This window comes from Halichoeres trimaculatus, unplaced genomic scaffold (genome assembly GCF_033239565.1).
Source record: "Halichoeres trimaculatus isolate MK-OKI-2021-1 unplaced genomic scaffold, fHalTri1.1 fHalTri1_scaffold_14, whole genome shotgun sequence".
NCBI classification, from domain to species: domain Eukaryota; kingdom Metazoa; phylum Chordata; class Actinopteri; order Labriformes; family Labridae; genus Halichoeres; species Halichoeres trimaculatus.
In genome coordinates, this window is record NW_027437192.1 from 13212032 (window position 1) to 13230108 (window position 18077).

The window sequence follows — 18077 nt, forward strand, 5'->3', positions numbered from 1 at the left end:
AAAATTGGCGCATTTCTGCGGAATGTGCACCCATTTCCTCGAAACCTTTAAGTTTCAATCACGTGTATTTTGCAAATTATCGATATCTAAACATTATTTGACCAATAAGTGAATCTTTGACTTAACATTACGTGCATTACTTCACGTTTATCCTCGGACGCATGCGTGAACAAACACCTTACTTCCATCCATTTTCACAAACCGATTGTGTTTCATTGAACATGAATATCCAATTGTGTGCACATACAACCCACACGTGCAGGCACACCTGACTCCTGTTGCTATGCCAACCACTTGCCATATTCTTGATCCCTTCTGCTGCATTAGGATGAAGAGCCGTGAGATTTTTTTTTTTCACATACCATGTGGTGTTGTCGTTGTCATTCAAAAAAATCTGCTCCACCATATCATTCTTTTTCTTCAACACGTGAAGTTGAGTTTGTTTTTTTTTTTCATATAAGTGTCCCAGTGATAAAACCAAGGGGGGTGAAGGTGGTGGAAAGAATAATACATTATAAAACGACTTGTGTTAACCAGACATCCAACGAGAAAACCAATTGGGAAAAAAAATTGCTAAAAGTCAGATACATTGTTGTTAAATCAGTTGGGAGTTGTGGGTGTCAATAAATTATGAGTACACTGTCACATTTAAAGTGTGAAAGCAACGTTTTAGCTAGAAAAAAAAGGCAGAAAGACAAAAATAAAGAGGGGGGAGTAGAAAGAAAGTAGAGAAAACTGAAAATGTCAAAAAAACAAGCAAGACAAAAAAGAAGAAGAAAGTTCTAGGTTTAGATGGGGCAGTCTTTTGTCCACATCAGGTTTAAAGAGAATTGAATTATTAAGAGCTGTTCAATAAGGCACGCAATCAATTCCCAAAAAACATCGCTGTCATAGAAATGAAACGAAGTAGATATTATTTCTGATTAAATTGCTTCGAAGTATATTTTTGAGCACATACTTCAATAAACCTTATCCTCAAGTGAATGACCATGACATACTTTCAGCACTATTGAGAACTCATTCATAAAACGTGTTGTACCAAAACTTTTATTTTTTTTTTCTACACTGGTACAGTAAAAAAAAAAACCCAAACAAAAAAACTGGTTAAATTATTTTCACTATTACAAACATGAGTAGATCATAAGATTTTTAAAAAAGAAAATGCAGTCTGAGGTGGATTACGGGGGCATTGGTGCTCTCATGGGGACACGTGGTGGGACACCAGGCGGCCTTGGAGGCATTGGGGGACCTCTCTGCAAGCCGAAAGGAGGAGGACGAGGAGGACCAGCACCGTAGCCTGGTGGGGGCATTGGGGGAGGGGGTCCTCTCATACCTGGGGGTACAGGTGGACCTTGGAAAGAGAGAAAGGAAGAGCACCACAATGTGTTAAAAATATGATTTACAAAAAAAAACCACTCCCTTTAGCATCAGATATTATTGTCACCATTGTGGCAGGTTTCTTTAACTTCACAGTGCAAATACAGCCCCACTACAATACTTGCTTTTTCCAATACCAGAGGGGAGGACATGGACCAAAAATGATTTAGCCAATAATGCTGAATAAGCTATATCTCAAGGTGAGGACATCAGCTGTTTTAAAGATGAATCTGATCACATAGACAGAGGCTTCTGCACTTACCCATGGGAGGTCCATATGGGGCTCTGGGTGGCATGCTCATTGGTGGGGGTGGAGGCATGCCAGGGGGCGGTGGTGCCCGCGCTTGGGCTGATCCAGGGGGGGCAGGAGGTGGAGGCACCATGCCAGGGGGAGCGGGAGGCATGGGCATCTGTGGCATTCCTGTGGAAGAAAATAATGACACACATGCTCAGGCAAACTTATGGAACAATAAACCACCACATCTTACGTTTTAGCATGAATGAAATATCAACATCCATCATCCTTCAACAATATAAACACTAACCTGGATGCATGTTTCCAGGAGGGAAGGGTGGTGGTCCAGGTGGAGGTACAACCCCTCCCGGCTGTGGACCAGGTCCTCCAGCGTTTGGAGGCATTTGCATTGAAGGTGGCATAGATGGAGGCATAGAACCAGGAGGAGGAACTGGAGGGAAACCAGGAGGCGGCATTCCTGCACCATATCATGAGATATTTAAAGTTATCCATTTATATTCAGCTGACAGTAAACATCACACTATAGAGAATTTAATCCATATATTTCAGAATACAATGATCAGTTTTTATCATATAAATCAGTTATGGAGATTAACAGCATGTAATTTAAGCTTTTCATCACATCATGTTAACTTTGAGACACAAATTAAATCACAGTCCCTTGAATGAATACTAATCTGTCCAGATCTGCCTGTAAACAGTGTTGAAAGACTTTGACTCTTTATTGAGATCATTTACCAGCAGTATTTTAGTCTTACCTGGCATGGGCATCCCGCCTCCAAGAGCTGTCAGTACTGGTGTGGGAGCGCTCGGTGGTGGCGGAGCATCTGCAAACAGCTGATGTGGTCTGTCTGCCTGGGAGAGAGGGTTCTGTGCAGCCAGGAGACGCTCTGCAGCTGAGCCGTGTCGCTCACCTTTGGAGTCCTTCTTGAAGGCATAGGACACTGTGATGGGTCTGTTGCAGAGGTACTGACCATTCATAGCCTCAATGGCAGCATCTGATGCATCAAAGCTGGCAAAATTAATGAAGGCATAGCCTTTGGAGTTGCCAGTGTCTGGGTCTCGCATGATCTTAGGTGTCTGGAGGATGACGCCAAAGGCACTGAATGTGTCATAGAGCAGTTTCTCGTCTATTTCCGGGTCAAGATTACCAATGAAGATGTTGGCACCCACATCCAGGTTTTTGTTGTGTGCAGACGCTTTATTTACTCTTATTGGTTTGCCATATAGTTTTATCATATTCATAATTTTGATGGCATAGTCTGCATCCTCTTCACTGAGGAACTCTACGAAGCCATAACCTGAAAGTAAAGGACAAAAAGTAATAGTTATTCACTTACAGAAGACTGTCGCAGAAGGGGAATGGCCAACCAGTGTTTCTTCAATTTGTCACACGTTCTTGTCCCAGAGACCATCAGCTCATACACTCACCTTGATGTTGGCCAGTAACCCTGTCTTTGGGCATGTGTGTGTTGACAACAGGACCAGCCTGCAGGAAGAGCTCCCATAGTAGTGGCTCTGACACTTTCTCATCCAAGCCACCAACATACACAGTGGCATCTGAAAATGCATTATAAATTTGAGTCCGGCTGGATAAGGGTACTCACAGTGCTAAACATCGGTTGTTACGGTGGAAACCGAGAGAACGCACGTAGAAAGTAAACTGTGGTCGTTTATCAAGTCATCATAATCTAAACCTCTGCTTTAGATGCTGTTAGCCTGCTAGGCTAGCTTTAGCAGTGAGTAAACAGAACGAAACAGTTTCGAGAGCTTTCAAAACAGACCGATAAATTCGAAGTTAATGAAAACGGCACACGCACAGATTCAAATGTAGCCAGCAGAAAAATATGAGAGCAACTTTTTAATTTATAACTATGCAAACGGCACGAAAAGCAAACTACAATCGTACACTTCCATGTGACTATGAGTGTTTACCTCAAACTGTTAGCTAGCCTAGCTGTAAGTGCTGCTAATGGATAAATAAGTAAGAGTCAGAAGTTAACCTAACAAATAAATGTTCAGCTGAGTAAAGTTAGTGTCTAAAAGTTATAAGAATAATCAATTTACCTTGGTTTCTCTCTGAAATTGGTCCCGCTGCCATGTTGAATGAACAACGGACAGCAAGCGTCCTCACCGGAAGCCCCGCCTCTTCCGGTATATGCGGAAGTAAAACAAAACGGCATAAATCAGAATTTAAAACAAGAAGAAAAATAATAATTATTATTGATATTGTTATTAAAATAAAAACATAACAAAATGCACATCATTCCATTATTTTACTGGCATAAAGTTTGGAAGTATAATCAAAGTCATGATTGGACTCGTGTTTTTTTTTTTTTTTAATAATAATTTAATGGTTATTACTATATCATACTGACAGTAGCATTAAGGTGCATGCCTATTTGCCAGTTACATAAAAAATAAATAAATAAAAACAAAAACATAACGAAAACTTGACCATTACAGGTTTTTAATAAAGTAGTTTGCACTTTCAATTCCCCAGGAGGACGGTGTAGACTATACAGTTTCCCCCAACGCATGCTTGAGGCATCTTCAGGTGCTTCCACTAACAATCCAAAAACATGCTCATCAGGTTGAATAGTCACTCTAAATTGCTATTGTGTCGTGGTTGAATGGTTGCCTCTTTATGTTAGCCATGCAATAGGCTGGTGACCTGTCCAGGGTGTCCAGCCTTGAGCTGGGATGGAGTCCAGTCCCCTGCAACCCCTAATAGGAAAAGCGGTTAAAATACTGAATAGGTGTGTTAGAATATTCACGTTTGTGTATGTAGATATATTTACTCTCTGTTTTTATTCTTTCTTTTTTTTTAATCGTTTTCAAAAGCACACAAAAACTGTTCGAACACTGAAATTGTATTGTAAAGGTTTTTCTTTTAAAAAATTGAAAGGATGAAAATATTGAGCTCTGTATGTTTCATCTACTACCCACAACAATCTGGTTTACACAGATGTGGGAAAATGCCCTTGAGACAACAATGTATATCTGTTTGGAGTTTGATATTGACACTAGTGGTACAAAACTTTTAGTCAGATCTAATTTCAAAAGAAGACGTTCTATTAACGTTTTACTCTTGTAACGATTGCAAACATAAAATATCTTTTTGTAGTCCCAGTTGGTGTCCTCTAAACAGAGAAGTGGCATAAGTGACACAATGAATGAATAAATAGTTTGCATGAGCCATTTTATTACATCATATAAATCTACTAAAAGTATAAACAGGTGATACAAAATGCTCATAGAAAATACAATAAAGGCATTGAGAAACACTTTTATAAAACAATACTGTATAGAGAAAAATAATAAAACAAAATGAACACATCATGCATCAAAGCCAAAGAATGAAAAGCTTGATGATTTTTCTTTTTTCTTATAAAATGCATAGCAAAAAATAAGTTGTGTACAAAAGCCTTCACTAATAATAATCACAAAAACAGGTCAGAGGCATTTTTTTAGAAGAGAGCTTTAAAATTAATGGCTTGTTGTCAAATATCACACATATAATAAGCACCTTAAATAGAAAAGAGACAATAAATCAGAGTTAAGTCACAGGCTTAGATTTTAACCGTTGGTGTTGAGGAATTATTGAAATTCAATGATAAATTGTATGTTAGCTTTAGTAAGACAGCACTGGTTATATAGTATTCTGTTTAACTGGACTATATTTGTTGACTGGAGTAGTATTAGTAGGTTAAAAAAAAACTGTACTCAAGCTGGTGCAATGTCTGGAAAATTATTCATCGAGTACATATCTTTTTTTAAAATTTTTCTGCTATTACTGAGAAATGTTGCAGAGACTTTGACAAAAAAAAAAAAAAAAAAAAAACATTTTGCTTTTTGTGCCACAGGCAAATCAAGTACCAAACAAATAACATATACATGGCTATACATCAAAGGTAGTAAGACTTGATATAATTTTCATTATCTAATGTCTTGTAATATATTTTACGATGGGAAATTTGGGAAAATTTACCTTCTTGTGGAGAGTTTGATTAAAATTAGCACCACTTGGTTGTCTATACTATAGACAAAACAGGTGTTGAAAGCAAAAGGTTGGTCAGACTATTCCAAGACTTTTCAAGTGAAAAGAACAAAGCAAGATGTAACACTTCATTACTGAGCTTTAGGTGTGTTGATAGGACGTGTTCACAGGTGGACAGCATCAGTCTAGCTGTTGACTGTCTCCTTGCCTAGTCTGAAGCTAACCAGCTGCAGGTTGTAGTTTTATATTTAGGGTACAGACACAAGAGTGGTATACAATCTTCTCCTCTCATTCTCTGCCAAAGAGCAAATTTACAAGATGGTTAAAGTTTTCCTTTAAGATATCATAACAGGAATCTATGATTTATCTTTACATAAAATTACAGGAAAACGCCATAATAATAATAGAGTAAAACCTCTTAAAGACCTCGTCAGAATACAGTTTGTGCTTTCTTTAGCATCTCCCATAAAGGCACAATGATCCCCAGGAAAGACAGAGCAATAAAATAATAAAAAACTGGTTCTGTTTTTAATGCTACTCTAACTCTGCTGTTCTGTTTTCTATTTGCTGTCTCCTCAGATTGACTGTAATCAGTTCCTGCTGTTGTTGGTAATCCATCATTTAGCAGTAAGACCCAACCTCCTGCTGTTTTACTCACATATTTCTCTGCCCGCAATTCATTCCAGCCAAAGCCACATATCACCAATCAAACTCTCACTTCTATTGCATGGGGTTTCTAAAAGGCTTCCCGCTGAAATGTCTTCATCTTTATAATGTATTCAATACATTTAAGGTAGATAGAGAAAAATAAAGGTATCACATTTACAACATAGACAGAATAAGGTCCTTCATAACACAAATATTTAAAAGGTTATAAGTGCGACAAGCTTACATTGTATTTAGTCAACTTACACTGCAAACAATCGTCCGACAAAAGACAAACCACAAGTGCTGGTACTGTTTTGCACTGACTACAGTGACTCACACACGCAGAAACATCTCATCACAAGAGCCCTCGACTCGTTTTTTTGGCCTTCACATTTTCCCTACAATCACCGCTCTGTGCCTTTTCCTCGTTTCAGCCAGAGGAAGCACATGACAAACACAATCTGTATCACAAGAGTAACTCAATAGTCTAAATGTAAAACACTCTGCAGATCCTTTAGTTGTTAGCTCACTGATAGAAAATATACATTCAACTAGTGTCACGGTCACCGGGTATACAACAAACACTAGAATAATTGTAAAAAGGCCTTCACGAACAAAACGAAAATACACGAAAGAAAACAATAGTGATGGTTAACTATCTGATCTTCGAAACACCTGAGCTGCTGTCAGAAATATCAGTCTCCTGATGACATTTTTGGAAAGTACCCTCTAATTATAAAATGAGTGAAAAAGTGTGTTTTATTGTTAAAGGGTGGAATAATTCCCTCAAAAAAGTCAGGGTGTGTAATGGTTACAGAAAGGTCATCATTTGGGATCTTTACCTGTTAGATGTTTTTGCAGTTTCTAAGTTGATTCTTTAAAAATAAAACTTTAAACAGAAATTTGGAATTTGCCATCAAGGTTTTTAAATTTTCAACCCTTCATTTGCCAGAGTCTGAATTACTAATTTCAAGTGGATGCACCTTAATGTGAAAAAAAAAACTGAGTTCACAATCATCATAACTTTGATCAAATTTGTTTGGTGTAGAACTTCCTGTTCAACACATTCACTGGTAAAAGACAGGTTTTATTCATGAACATCTAATTTATAGGGAATTAAGTATGAAGACATTTGTAAACCTCTTCACCTGTCATATCAACCATGTCTGTTTCTCCTAAAAATGCATGGTTATCCTGTTTTCACGAGGCACAAAGAGGTAACGGCTATTGCGGTGTTGAGTTTGTATCAGGGTGGACGGATGGTGGAAGGCCTAATCACCCGGCACTCTTATTAAAATACAAGATACAAAACCTAAAGGTCCAGAGGAATTAATTTTATATCAATGATGTGATCAATACTAATATTACCAAAAGTCCAATGGTGTGTGAAGGCTTGTTTCATGATGGACAGCAGTGGGTTTTAGTGCGAGGGCAGAGTGGCTGTGTTGGCTGCGCTGAGCTGACCCACAGCTAGCATCATGATGTCTTTCTTCTCTTTGTAAAAACGTAGTTCTCTGCCTGCCAGCCTGGCGTCTTCCAGCTCACGCTCCGTTGACGCCAGTTCCTGCGCAATGGTTCCTGCTACGCTCTGCTCTCGGTTCACCCAGTCCGCAGCCATCTGAGTGCGCATGTCGTCGTCCAGAGCCCGGTGAGAATAGTGAGCCAGCACCTCCTGCGAAAAAAGAAAGAGTTCACTGATGTGAAAGAGGGAGCAGTGTTGGTTAGTTGCCATCAGTAAAAATTTGGAGACATTGGCACCCAATGCTTTGAGTTTAGTTATAATCAGGAGACCACTTCCTTTTATGAAGCAAGCAGGAAAACATGCACAAGTAAATGAAATCAGTTGAGGCTGGAACCAAACAATGAAGCATGAGGGCTGGTGTGTTAGCTTGTTTGCACACCAACATCTCACTGTGGAAATCAGATCATTTGCATGGTGCAGGTTTTATCTGCATCTGTGGATTCAGCCACTGAAGGGATTTCAAGCCCATGCAGTGATTTACACAACAGAGTCACGTCTTTTGACTCAGTGTCACCTGAGGGTCTGAAGATCTCTGAAATTTCTGGATTTGCAATTTTACGCTGCGCGATGTTATTCTGTATTTGTAAAAAATATCTGCTGAAGTCTCTCACATCGAATTAGATACAAACACTTCCTTTTGATGTTTATTTTTTTAATTGCAAAACTTTTTCAGAGTTTTGATGTCCCCTTCCCAACTTTTCCAAAACTTGTTGCTGGCATCAAATATAACCTATTTTTCATACATAAAACAAAACTATTTGAAAAAACCATGGTGTCACAAATAAAACACCAAAAAAGCAAGACTTGTTTTACTTTTCAACACTAAGTTTTGACATGAGACTTAATAATAATGCTCAGTTGGATAGGGCCTTTCTCAGTGCAGATGCTTTTGCTTTTTAATCCTTATCATGTCAATTTAAAAACAAAGACAGCAGACAGTAATTCTGTTGGAGAGTGTGTGCTCATGTGCATTTTCTTACTGTTAATCAGTCTGCACCACCATATAATGTGAGGAAGTTTTGACACTCTATTTAGGAAGTTTGATGAGAAATGATGAAAGCTACACTAAGATAATGGATCCCAGCTGCTGTGCAAATGAATGTCTGTCAGTACCTGTCGGGAACACTGTCGTTCTCTCATTGCTTTGAGACTCCCATTCCAGTGCAGCAGCTGGAACACAGTCATCAGCTCCTGAAACGTAAACACAGACAAAACAGCAGAAATTTAGAGCTGCAGAGCATGAGAGCTTCTTTCAAATTCCATTTTCCAATCAGCCATTGAGTTAGGATAATTACTTTTATGCTAAAAGTAAAAATCCCTTTAATAGTTTTATTTGCTCTATAAATGCGCAGTCCAGGTAAACATGTTACTTTGGCTAAATCCTTCAAATGCTTCTTTCATACAAACAGAAGTTCCGAAAAACATTGCACCTGAAACTCCAGCATGGATTTTCCTTTGTTGGACTCAAGCATGAAGCGAAAGGCTCCAATTCCTGTGTTAGGATTGTCAGCCTCTTCTCTGTTTCCCTAAAAACAACAACAAAAACAAATAGTTCATTCAACACAAAATTTAGAGTAAATAAAATAATGCAGTACAATTATGTCAGAGCATCTTTCACTAAAGACTAAGATCTAAGGGGGCAGTTCAGAGAAGAAAGATTCTCCTTTTTCTTTTCCCTGCAGTACATACTTTCAAAAAACATCTGTACAGCAAATGCTTGAATACATGTAACAGTATGTAACCTTCTGTGATCAACATAACGTACATTGAAAGAGGCGAGGGCTTCACTGACGCTCTTCTCGATAAAGTCGTCTGTGATGCGACGGGAGGGATGCTCATTGAAAACTGAGTTCATGAGCGCAATCTTGGCAGCACTACGTCTTGCTTCTGCTTTGGTGGGACAGAACTTTCAAACAGTAGAGAGGACGAAATCACAAACATAAATAAACTGTTAAACATGACGAAAGCTGGTGTGTACATGAATTGAACTTTTTGTCTTATAACCTTGAGTTTGTATCTATATTTGGATGTGCAGTTAGCAAGCATGATGGATATTTGTCAGTGTTAAAACTAAGCTTGTAGGAAAACTTTTCTAACCTGAACATGGAGGATAAAACATCATGTTGCACACCAATGACCTTACCTGGAAACTTCCGAAGCAGCTTCCTCCAGGAAGACTAACATAGCAAACATAAGGAGGGCTGTTGGATGGGACCATTTCATAAACAACAAGAGCTCCATTCCTCAGGTCGGCCCCTCTGGTCAGCTTCATTTGCCAGAACTCCTGCAAAGCCTCCACTACATTTACTGTGGAGCACAAAGACAAAACAAGCCTTGTCACATTATCATTTATAATATTTATATAACAATTGGAAGTTTCTAGATACTTAATTGCTTTGTAGGACTAGTTCCTGGCTGTGTTCTGCAACATCCTCTCTAAACACAGAGATGGAAAAGGGTGGGGGAGGTCAACACAAGGATACCAGAGGGTTTTTTTTTTCTTTTTTGAAAAGTACTTGAGTTGCTGCTAAGAGGAAATTCTGCATCATCTCAGAGGAGCTGCTTAAAGGAAATAGGAAAACAACCCTTAACTTTTCACTTGATATGTCCGTGGGAGAAAATGTTATCCCTGTCTTCAACAACAACAAAGACAAGCAGGAAAATTTGCGCCTGAGTCAGAGATGATTATTTGGCTCGGGGTCTGTGGCGGGGAGAGAGCGCAGCTGCAGCCAACATTATCCCAAAATATTTGACTTCGGCTGCCTCTCAGCTCTTCCCCACAGAGCTCTCACTGTTTGATTCGAGAACAGGCAGCCTGCTTCTCGCTCTGAACTGAGTCTGGAGCGCGATCAGAACACTTTTAGGCTGCAGCTCTGGGACCATTGAGGCCTTTGTAAACAAGCCGAGATATATCCTGGCATCTGATATATTAATCCCTGAACAGCAATCCAAATATTTGTTTTTATTGCTTATAATGTGTGCAAAGTAAAATGATCCTTCAAACTGGTCTCTCGTTTTTACTCAATAAGAAAGTTATACTGAAGACAGCAATTGCAGTTAATTCATGCATGTGAAAGTCAGTCTCTGTGAATAGATATAGAACTGTTAGCACACAAAATATTCAGACAACTTTAAATATTGGACTTAAAGTGTGTGTACTGAACTGAATTTAACTGTTTGTTGTTTTGCTGATCGAGCAACCAAAGAAGGATCAACAACTCTAATTCAGACCATAACAACATCTGTCAAGCATCTAAAGGTTCCAGATAAGTGAGGGTAAGAGAGTGCATTTTCTTCTCTGTTGTTGATAATTTTTAAAGGATTTCCTTAAAGATACAGCAGAGAGTAAGCGGAAATATTAGGAGATAGAAGAGGATGGCTTTTTACAATGGTTCTGGCTCAAATTCAAACTTAAACTGCTGCAGTGGCATGACATCAATCAGCACATGCCTCACACATGTCAGAGAGAGGAATTTAAAAAAAACAGGACGATGATAAAAGAGAGGAACACAGACACTTTGTTTTAATGTTTTGGTTGTAAGTTAAAGTGTGTCAAATCATTTTTACTGCATTATTATTAACAAAGAAGATAACTTTTGTATGGATTAATGTGTTTTAAATTAGTAGCATGTGAAAACTGGCATTACATTCATTCTCCCACAGAGTCAGTGACAAATTTGGAGCCACATTAAGATTAAAACTAAACCCTGACAAAACAGTCTTTATGGTGCTGCCAATGTGGAAAGTGTTAAGTCGCTTAAATGAGATAGAAGAAGCTGTTAGTCAGAGCATGAGGAGACAGTCTTTTGGAAATAAATCCTATTAGCAGCTAACAGGAACATTCAGTATTATCCTGCCCACCAACTTCACAGAAGATTGTAGTCAAATATAAGTTTTTTAGCATAGCTTTGTTTGGGTGAAGTACAAAAAATAAAAATAAAAACTTGTACTGATTGTTAATCACTTCTGGTTGTTTTAAATCTTCAACACAAAAAGGCTTGATGATGACATTAACAGTACGTCTTGACAGTACTATTCCTTTTTTTTCATGCATAATTTTATGGTGACATTATTGCTACAGTATAAAGTGAACAAGGTAAAATAAGGTGGTTGACACTTGACAAATTTATAGACAGCCTTTTGTTCTTGGATGTAATCCTCCAGAGCCGCTGTGCTTAATCCCAATTAAGTGATTGTATTTAAGGTCATTTAACTATGTGCATGAAATTTACATGTGTGAATATATAGATTAAAGTTACAGTCATAGTTCAAGTTTTAAAACTATGGGGATTTTTAACCAAATAACCATGACAATGCAGGAATGTAACTTGTGCTCAGTGGTTGTGAATTAACGCCACTAACATTTGGTGAAGCTTGAAATGGTTTGCAGAAAAAAAAAAAAAAACTGAAAAAAAACTGAAAAAAAAAACAGGCAGAGAGATGTTGTTAACTCGATAAGAATCACCAGTGGACATTACCTCTGCCATAACCTTGTGTGTGTTTGGCGAAACTGCGGACCACAGCCTCCACCGCCTCCTTCAGCACCGCCGGGTTCCCGGGGTTACAGTGGCCAGCAGCCCCCGGCCCCAGCCCCGCTCCCACACCGCCGTACAGGCTGTGGAGCTGCAACGGAGGCGGCGGGGGAGGAGGCCCGGACGAAGCGGCCAGAGACGCCGGAGAGGGGAGCAGCGGCGCGATGGGGACAGTCACCCCAGGACGGAGAGAGGAGCGGAGAGTTCCGGTCGGTCCAGAACCGAATCCAATCCCCGGCTGTAGCCTCTGAGGGCGGATACTGTTAATGTTAGATTCCATTGTCCAAACGTAACGTCTGCTAAATCCTGGTCCGGATACGAATCAAAGCGACCAACCCGATGGCTTCAGGTTTGAAAATAATCTCCAGGGGCTGAATGAACAAAGTATTAGCAGGCTTTTGTCAATCACTGCCGAAAGAAGTAGTTATCCGATGTTGATTCGACACATATCACTGCTGCTATGCATCCTTACTCACTGGATTAGGCTGCGGGATTGTCAGTCAAATGATGGCTTCAGGGGCACCTCGTATTCTGCAACTTCTGAGTTTAACGGCCGTAACACTACTGTTTCCTTACATGTAATTTTAGTCACCATGCCGTGAAATAAAATCATTTCCAAATGGATTGAGCTGAGTTTTAATTTTTTTCTTTTTTAGCGAAAAATAAACTTAAAAATGACGGGATTTGCGGAGTTAAACGTTTTTATGCATTTTACTTTTTTATTTTAAATCAAGACAACTGTACTTTTTATAGAGTAATAATTGTTGGTGTTTTGTTTTTGTTTCACAAATTCTGTTCAAAATTATTCACAAACATATCAGATTATTATGTGCAGATCCAATCATTGATATGACATCAAGATTCAGTGATAAATGCATATCAGGTGCGTAATAGATAATAATAGGAAATGAGGCTTTAATATAGATTACGCCATCACAGTCATAGATTTAAAGATTCCCGTTTAAAATACGTCAGGTTAACTTCCAGTGGATAGTCTGTGTGCGCTCGGGATTTTTCCGACACTTTCTGCAGATCCTGAAGGCATCAGGGGAAAGTCAGAGACATATCAAGAGGAGAAATCTGAGCCTCCTCTGTTCTCTCCTGGCACCAGCAGAGCACAGTGAGGCTTTACAGCTCCAGCCTTGCAGCCTGAAGCATGTGATTAACACTTGGAAGCAGAGTCACTCATTACGCTTGATAAGGAGACTTAAAAACAAAATCAAAAAATGATCCGACTGTGTGACAATGAAAGAAATCATCCAGAAGGAAACAGGGTTTGACTTTGAGTAGGTGGACCACCAACTTTGAACAGAACAAAGACTTTAAGAGGAAGTGGGACCTCCTCTTGTGCTTCCTAAAGGTTTTTTATGACTTTCTGGAACTTGTGTAATTCTTCACTCTTGCTGTGGTCTGGTGTGAGGCCAGGGGAGCTTGAAGGAGGGACGATGAAGTATTTGAATTTTGCCATTTTCTTTTACAAACCCCAGAAAGGCAGAGAAACTCTCAAAGCCAAGTAAAAAGAACAGCTGACCTGTTTTTGTTTACCTCAGAGTACACACAATACAAAGGTCACTTTTCACAATTGTAATGAGTGTTTAGCACACTGGGGGGCGTACTCTCATTTCAATACCAGTTGATAGCCTCAACTATGCATTTCAGTAATATTTTGACCCTGATGTAGCAGCTTAGTTTACTTGAAATCCTGTGTGTGTGGCTCCACAAGGCCTTTTTTACTGGTCTTTTTAAGTGACTAATCTTTATCTAACTTTAATGTAAGGCATTTTCATACAAATAAAGGATTATGGCGAGAGTCCTCTGACATGAATGTATCAAATCTTTTGTCATCTTTTCTTATTTTCTTATTTAATCAAATTGATATCATTTCAATTTACAAGCATCAATTTGAGTCTAATTTTCTTGTATTAAGAGGATTTTCAAGACATATATTACTTTCATTTTACTTAATGGGAAAAAAAAAATCAATATCTTATAATGGGCTTTTCAAATGTATTTCCTTGATGGAGTAGCTTGTTAGGTTTAACGTGTTTGTGTTTTGACCAATAAGTTCAAAAATCTTTATAAGGTTTCAGTGAAAGATTTTGAAACCTCAGTAAAAAAAAAAAAAAAAAAAAAAAAAGCAAAATAAATCGTTTACAATTTAAAATTTGAATGAAGCAGAACTTTGAATTTTCCTCACATCAGATAATTCACCTTTTAAAGGGCATTATTTAGAGCCAACAATCAGTATAACAAATTTTAATACATAGTAACACTTTTATAAATACCATCACATGTTGATTTTCTTCTTTCAGTAAAGCGGTGTATATGTCAGTAGGATTTACTAAGCACTCTTTTTCTTAATATTCAGTGTTTAATACTTTTCCTCAGATCTCAGTCAGCCCAAAACAAAACCATAACAAACATTGTTCCACTCGTTTTTACTGTCAGAAAACAGGTTTGGAGGATGTGAAAGGAAAAAGCTGTTTCCACCAGAGGAGTCCAGGCTGATGGTGAACAGACTTGAGACTGGGACAATCATCTCTGGTAGAAAACATTCCCACATCTGGTTTGAATTTAAGTTTTATGTCAAAATCTGACTGTTAAAGCCCTGGTGCAGGGGCTTCCCCAACAGATGAACAGAGACTCATAGAAATGTTCAGGTTTTATGAAGCAACTTGTGTTTTCAATGCCCTCAGCTCACATACTTTTGTTTTTACATGGCTTGAATCGTATAGTACTGATTGGGGTGAAGTGGAGTTGAGTATTAATGACTTTACAACAGCCATAAAGATAAACTGCCCAGAAAATCTACGTGTCTGGTGTAAACCAAAGGTAGAACATTCACACCCACATGAGCGAATGTCAAACAAGGCCTCTTCTAAAAGTTGAAATCCTCTTAAGATTAGTTTCAGATCTTTTAAATTCAGCACGTCTCTTAAATTCAGACTTATGGGCGTCAAAGGACAGGTTTTTAGTACTAACAGACTTACTTTGACAGAAAGCTGACTGTCACAATTAGAAATCCACAACCAAGAAAGTATTAAGTTTTCATGGCAGTGCCACATGTTGAATTCACACTTTAGCATCTTAGTATTACCATAGCCCAAGTTTCACTTTAGTATGCTTTTGCAGTTGATGAGCTGGAATAAAAAGCCACTGATTAACACTGAAAAAGATGCTTTAAGTATGAATGTGCCATTAAAATACAACATAGCCAAAATGTTAAACTAGTGGCCTCACTAAATTAACAGTAAAAGACATGCTAAATGATTTATAATTTATCCAGATGATGGATAAATATATTGCCAAGACGATTTCATCCTATTTGTATGACAATTGTAAACAGTAAAAAATAGAACTGTTTTGGTCTGTGGCCTATCAAATTTATGAAAAAAATACCCAATTTTTATGCTAACACTCAAGACACATGACAGCACCAAGCCGATAGTTTCAGATCTTTAAATTTATGTGAACACAAATATAAATCATGATAACTCAAACAAAAGCTCATCGGTGCCATACAGGGATATAATTTAAACTCCAGACCACACATAAAACTGGTTCTTCTTAAACAAATGCTTTCTTCAGCAGAAGATATAAAGTGCTTCAAAAACACAAAAGTATAGTGAAATGTATGAAAAGACCTGCTCTTAGTTATCTTGCTTGTTATCATATTTGTGGGAGCTGATGTGGCATTCAAAAGTGACCTCACTGTCATAATGGTGATGTTGTTAAAGATGATGATTAAGTGTTTTATTTAATCAACAAGATAAGATGCACACTCCTGTTGGACAGTCAGCATAAGGATTGTTGGACTTTGGCTGATTTTGCCCAGGTGGAGGGCTGAGCAGCAAGGGTCAGCAGGATGAGTCACTTGGTAAAAACATCCACTGATGTTTTCTCACTTTATCTAATCCAATCAGGTTCACATCTCAGGGGGCTGTATCAGTCCACAGGACTATAAAAGGCCAAGGAGTCTTGCAGAAAAGCACCATCCGGTCCAAATTCTCCTGCCATACAGGTGAGTCTCACTTCAGTGATTCTATTTTCTAAGAGAGGTGAAACTGCTGGTATTAGGAAACATTTCTTTAAAACTAAAAACTTCTTTGATACTAAACTTGCAGTTTTGGCTGACAGAGCACTAAAACTGAAATATATATTATTCAAAATCACATTGAAATTAAAGTTTAAAAAGTTATAGTTGTTCAAGAAGTTAGAATGTATTTTCTGTAATTATGCTGTTTCATTCTCTTAAATTGATCATGAGAAGGTTTATTGGAAAAAAAATATGTTGATTTTACTTATCACCTGGGGTAGAAGTTCCCAAGAACTGAGAATGAGGCAACAACAAAAAGATAAAGATTAATGAGGAGTTTAACAGACTCAAGATGTTTATTATTATTTGTTTTATGACCTGGTAAACAAGTCTGGCAGGGTTTTTGTGGAGGAAACCTTTTCTGCATTTAACTAGCAATAAATAAAACTACATCACTATCCTGATATGAGCAGGTTCAGATTCAACTCTCTGTTGTTCCAGATATCGAAGACTAGCAAGAGTAATTAACTGCAGAATAATGACATAATGTTTGTTTATGAAAGGTCCTGCTCACTCAGCAGCCATGAAATTCATCCTGATTGCCGCCGTCGCCCTCCTTGCCCTGGCACACGGTATGACTGTGACACATTACCTACAAACTCAAAGGGTGCAAGTGTTTTCTACTCTGAAACAAACTCAGTTATTTAACTTCACTTTTCAAACTCACAGGAAGCTATGCTGAAGAGGTCAGCGATCTTGAGAGGCTCAGCCAGTACTTTGAAGAAATGAAGACCAAACTGACCCGCGACCTGAGTGAGCTGGTCAACAACCAGGACATGGCAGGCCAGGCTACGTGAGTACAGAGTTCTTTACACCACCTCACCCTATATGTCCACGCAAAGGCTCAAAGCTTTTGGTCGAATCAGAACTGTTGGCTATTGACCAAGCCTACAGGTAAAAAACCAAAGAGTTGTAACTTCTCCCTCATCTATCTGTGTATGTATAGTGCTTGAGCAGGTAACAGAAAATCCTTTAGTGTATGTCACCATTATAGGTCAGTCCTCACAGCATAAAGCCACTGTGACTCTAAGTTATGAGGTCAGCGGCCCATTCCTAATTTTCACACTTTGCTAACTTCATCGTATTACCTAACAGGTCCTTCATCAACGAGGGGCGTACCCATCTGGAGCCTCTGCTCACTCAGTTCCAGGACAAAATGAAGAATGTCGAGGAACAGGTCAGGCCCCTGGCTGCCAACGTCCAGGCTCAGGCTCAGCCCCTGATTGACAACTTCCAGGAGCAGGTTCAGGCCATCTTCAAGAAGCTGATGGACCAGACCCCAGCCGTTGCTAACTAAATCATCTGTCCCTGCAACAAGATGCAAAAGTGCCTCCAAAACCACCATCCTCTCAGAGCTACTTGCATTTTAAGGCTGGCCTGAAAATGCAGGCAGAAGATCTTCAGCCTATGATGTGTTTAAGTGATTGTAAGCATTGGCTTTGTCATTCTCTGTCCAAGAAGCACAATTAAAACTTGAAACACAACTCCAGTGTCTGTTTTGTTTTGTGCCTTTGAGTGTGTGTATAATCAAATTTTTAATTACCATTGGTTTGGGAATTATTTCAGCTTACCGAACAAGAGCTGAAACAAAAACGACAGAGGCAGGTAAACCCTTTCTGTAATTACATCAACAGCCAACAAGAGCA

At 38.7% G+C, this 18077-nt stretch overlaps 3 protein-coding genes across 5 annotated transcripts; 1 reads left to right on the top strand and 2 right to left on the bottom strand.

The window, feature by feature from the left end:
• Nucleotides 1–1050: 1050 nt before the first annotated feature.
• Nucleotides 1051–3786, bottom strand: sf3b4 (splicing factor 3b, subunit 4). The gene is made up of 6 exons (XM_074686991.1): nt 3701–3786; nt 3065–3193; nt 2392–2934; nt 1923–2090; nt 1640–1798; nt 1051–1351 (listed from the first exon to the last, which is right to left on the bottom strand). Exons 1-6 carry the CDS (start codon nt 3732–3734, stop codon nt 1179–1181), a joined length of 1206 nt encoding a protein of 401 aa, XP_074543092.1. The 5' UTR covers nt 3735–3786; the 3' UTR covers nt 1051–1178.
• A 1241-nt stretch (nt 3787–5027) lies between these two features.
• lix1l (limb and CNS expressed 1 like) lies at nt 5028–12615 on the bottom strand. The gene is made up of 6 exons (XM_074687176.1): nt 12282–12615; nt 9947–10110; nt 9569–9709; nt 9234–9329; nt 8917–8994; nt 5028–7953 (listed from the first exon to the last, which is right to left on the bottom strand). Exons 1-6 carry the CDS (start codon nt 12613–12615, stop codon nt 7702–7704), a joined length of 1065 nt encoding a protein of 354 aa, XP_074543277.1. The 3' UTR covers nt 5028–7701.
• LOC141803218 (type-4 ice-structuring protein-like) lies at nt 10837–17903 on the top strand. 3 transcript variants are annotated; one of them, XM_074687178.1, is made up of 5 exons: nt 10837–11079; nt 16259–16356; nt 16935–17003; nt 17101–17224; nt 17527–17903. In XM_074687178.1, the coding sequence occupies exons 3-5, from the start codon at nt 16955–16957 to the stop codon at nt 17726–17728; spliced, it is 375 nt and encodes a 124-aa protein (XP_074543279.1). In that variant the 5' UTR covers nt 10837–11079; nt 16259–16356; nt 16935–16954; the 3' UTR covers nt 17729–17903. The 3 variants fall into 3 exon arrangements, with proteins under 3 accessions (XP_074543279.1, XP_074543278.1, XP_074543280.1); XM_074687177.1 differs by lacking the exon at nt 10837–11079 and adding an exon at nt 12547–12684; XM_074687179.1 differs by lacking the exon at nt 10837–11079 and adding an exon at nt 14863–14879.
• Nucleotides 17904–18077: the final 174 nt, after the last annotated feature.

Excerpts from the sequence above, each read along its gene's own strand:
- sf3b4 (XM_074686991.1), bottom strand. The coding sequence starts at position 3,734 with ATGGCAGCGGGACCAATTTCAGAGAGAAACCAAG. Across the intron at positions 3,194-3,700 it reads AATTTCAGAGAGAAACCAAG|ATGCCACTGTGTATGTTGGT; the intron begins GTAAATTGATTA and ends ATGCATTTTCAG. Across the intron at positions 1,352-1,639 it reads CCCATATGGACCTCCCATGG|GTCCACCTGTACCCCCAGGT; the intron begins GTAAGTGCAGAA and ends TCTCTTTCCAAG.
- LOC141803218 (XM_074687178.1), top strand. The coding sequence starts at position 16,955 with ATGAAATTCATCCTGATTGCCGCCGTCGCCCTCCTTGCCCTGGCACAC. Across the intron at positions 17,004-17,100 it reads CCTCCTTGCCCTGGCACACG|GAAGCTATGCTGAAGAGGTC; the intron begins GTATGACTGTGA and ends TCAAACTCACAG. Across the intron at positions 17,225-17,526 it reads GACATGGCAGGCCAGGCTAC|GTCCTTCATCAACGAGGGGC; the intron begins GTGAGTACAGAG and ends ATTACCTAACAG.
- lix1l (XM_074687176.1), bottom strand. The coding sequence starts at position 12,615 with ATGGAATCTAACATTAACAGTATCCGCCCTCAGAGGCTACAGCCGGGG. Across the intron at positions 10,111-12,281 it reads CACACAAGGTTATGGCAGAG|TAAATGTAGTGGAGGCTTTG; the intron begins GTAATGTCCACT and ends TGTGCTCCACAG. Across the intron at positions 8,995-9,233 it reads AATCCATGCTGGAGTTTCAG|GAGCTGATGACTGTGTTCCA; the intron begins GTGCAATGTTTT and ends TTTACGTTTCAG.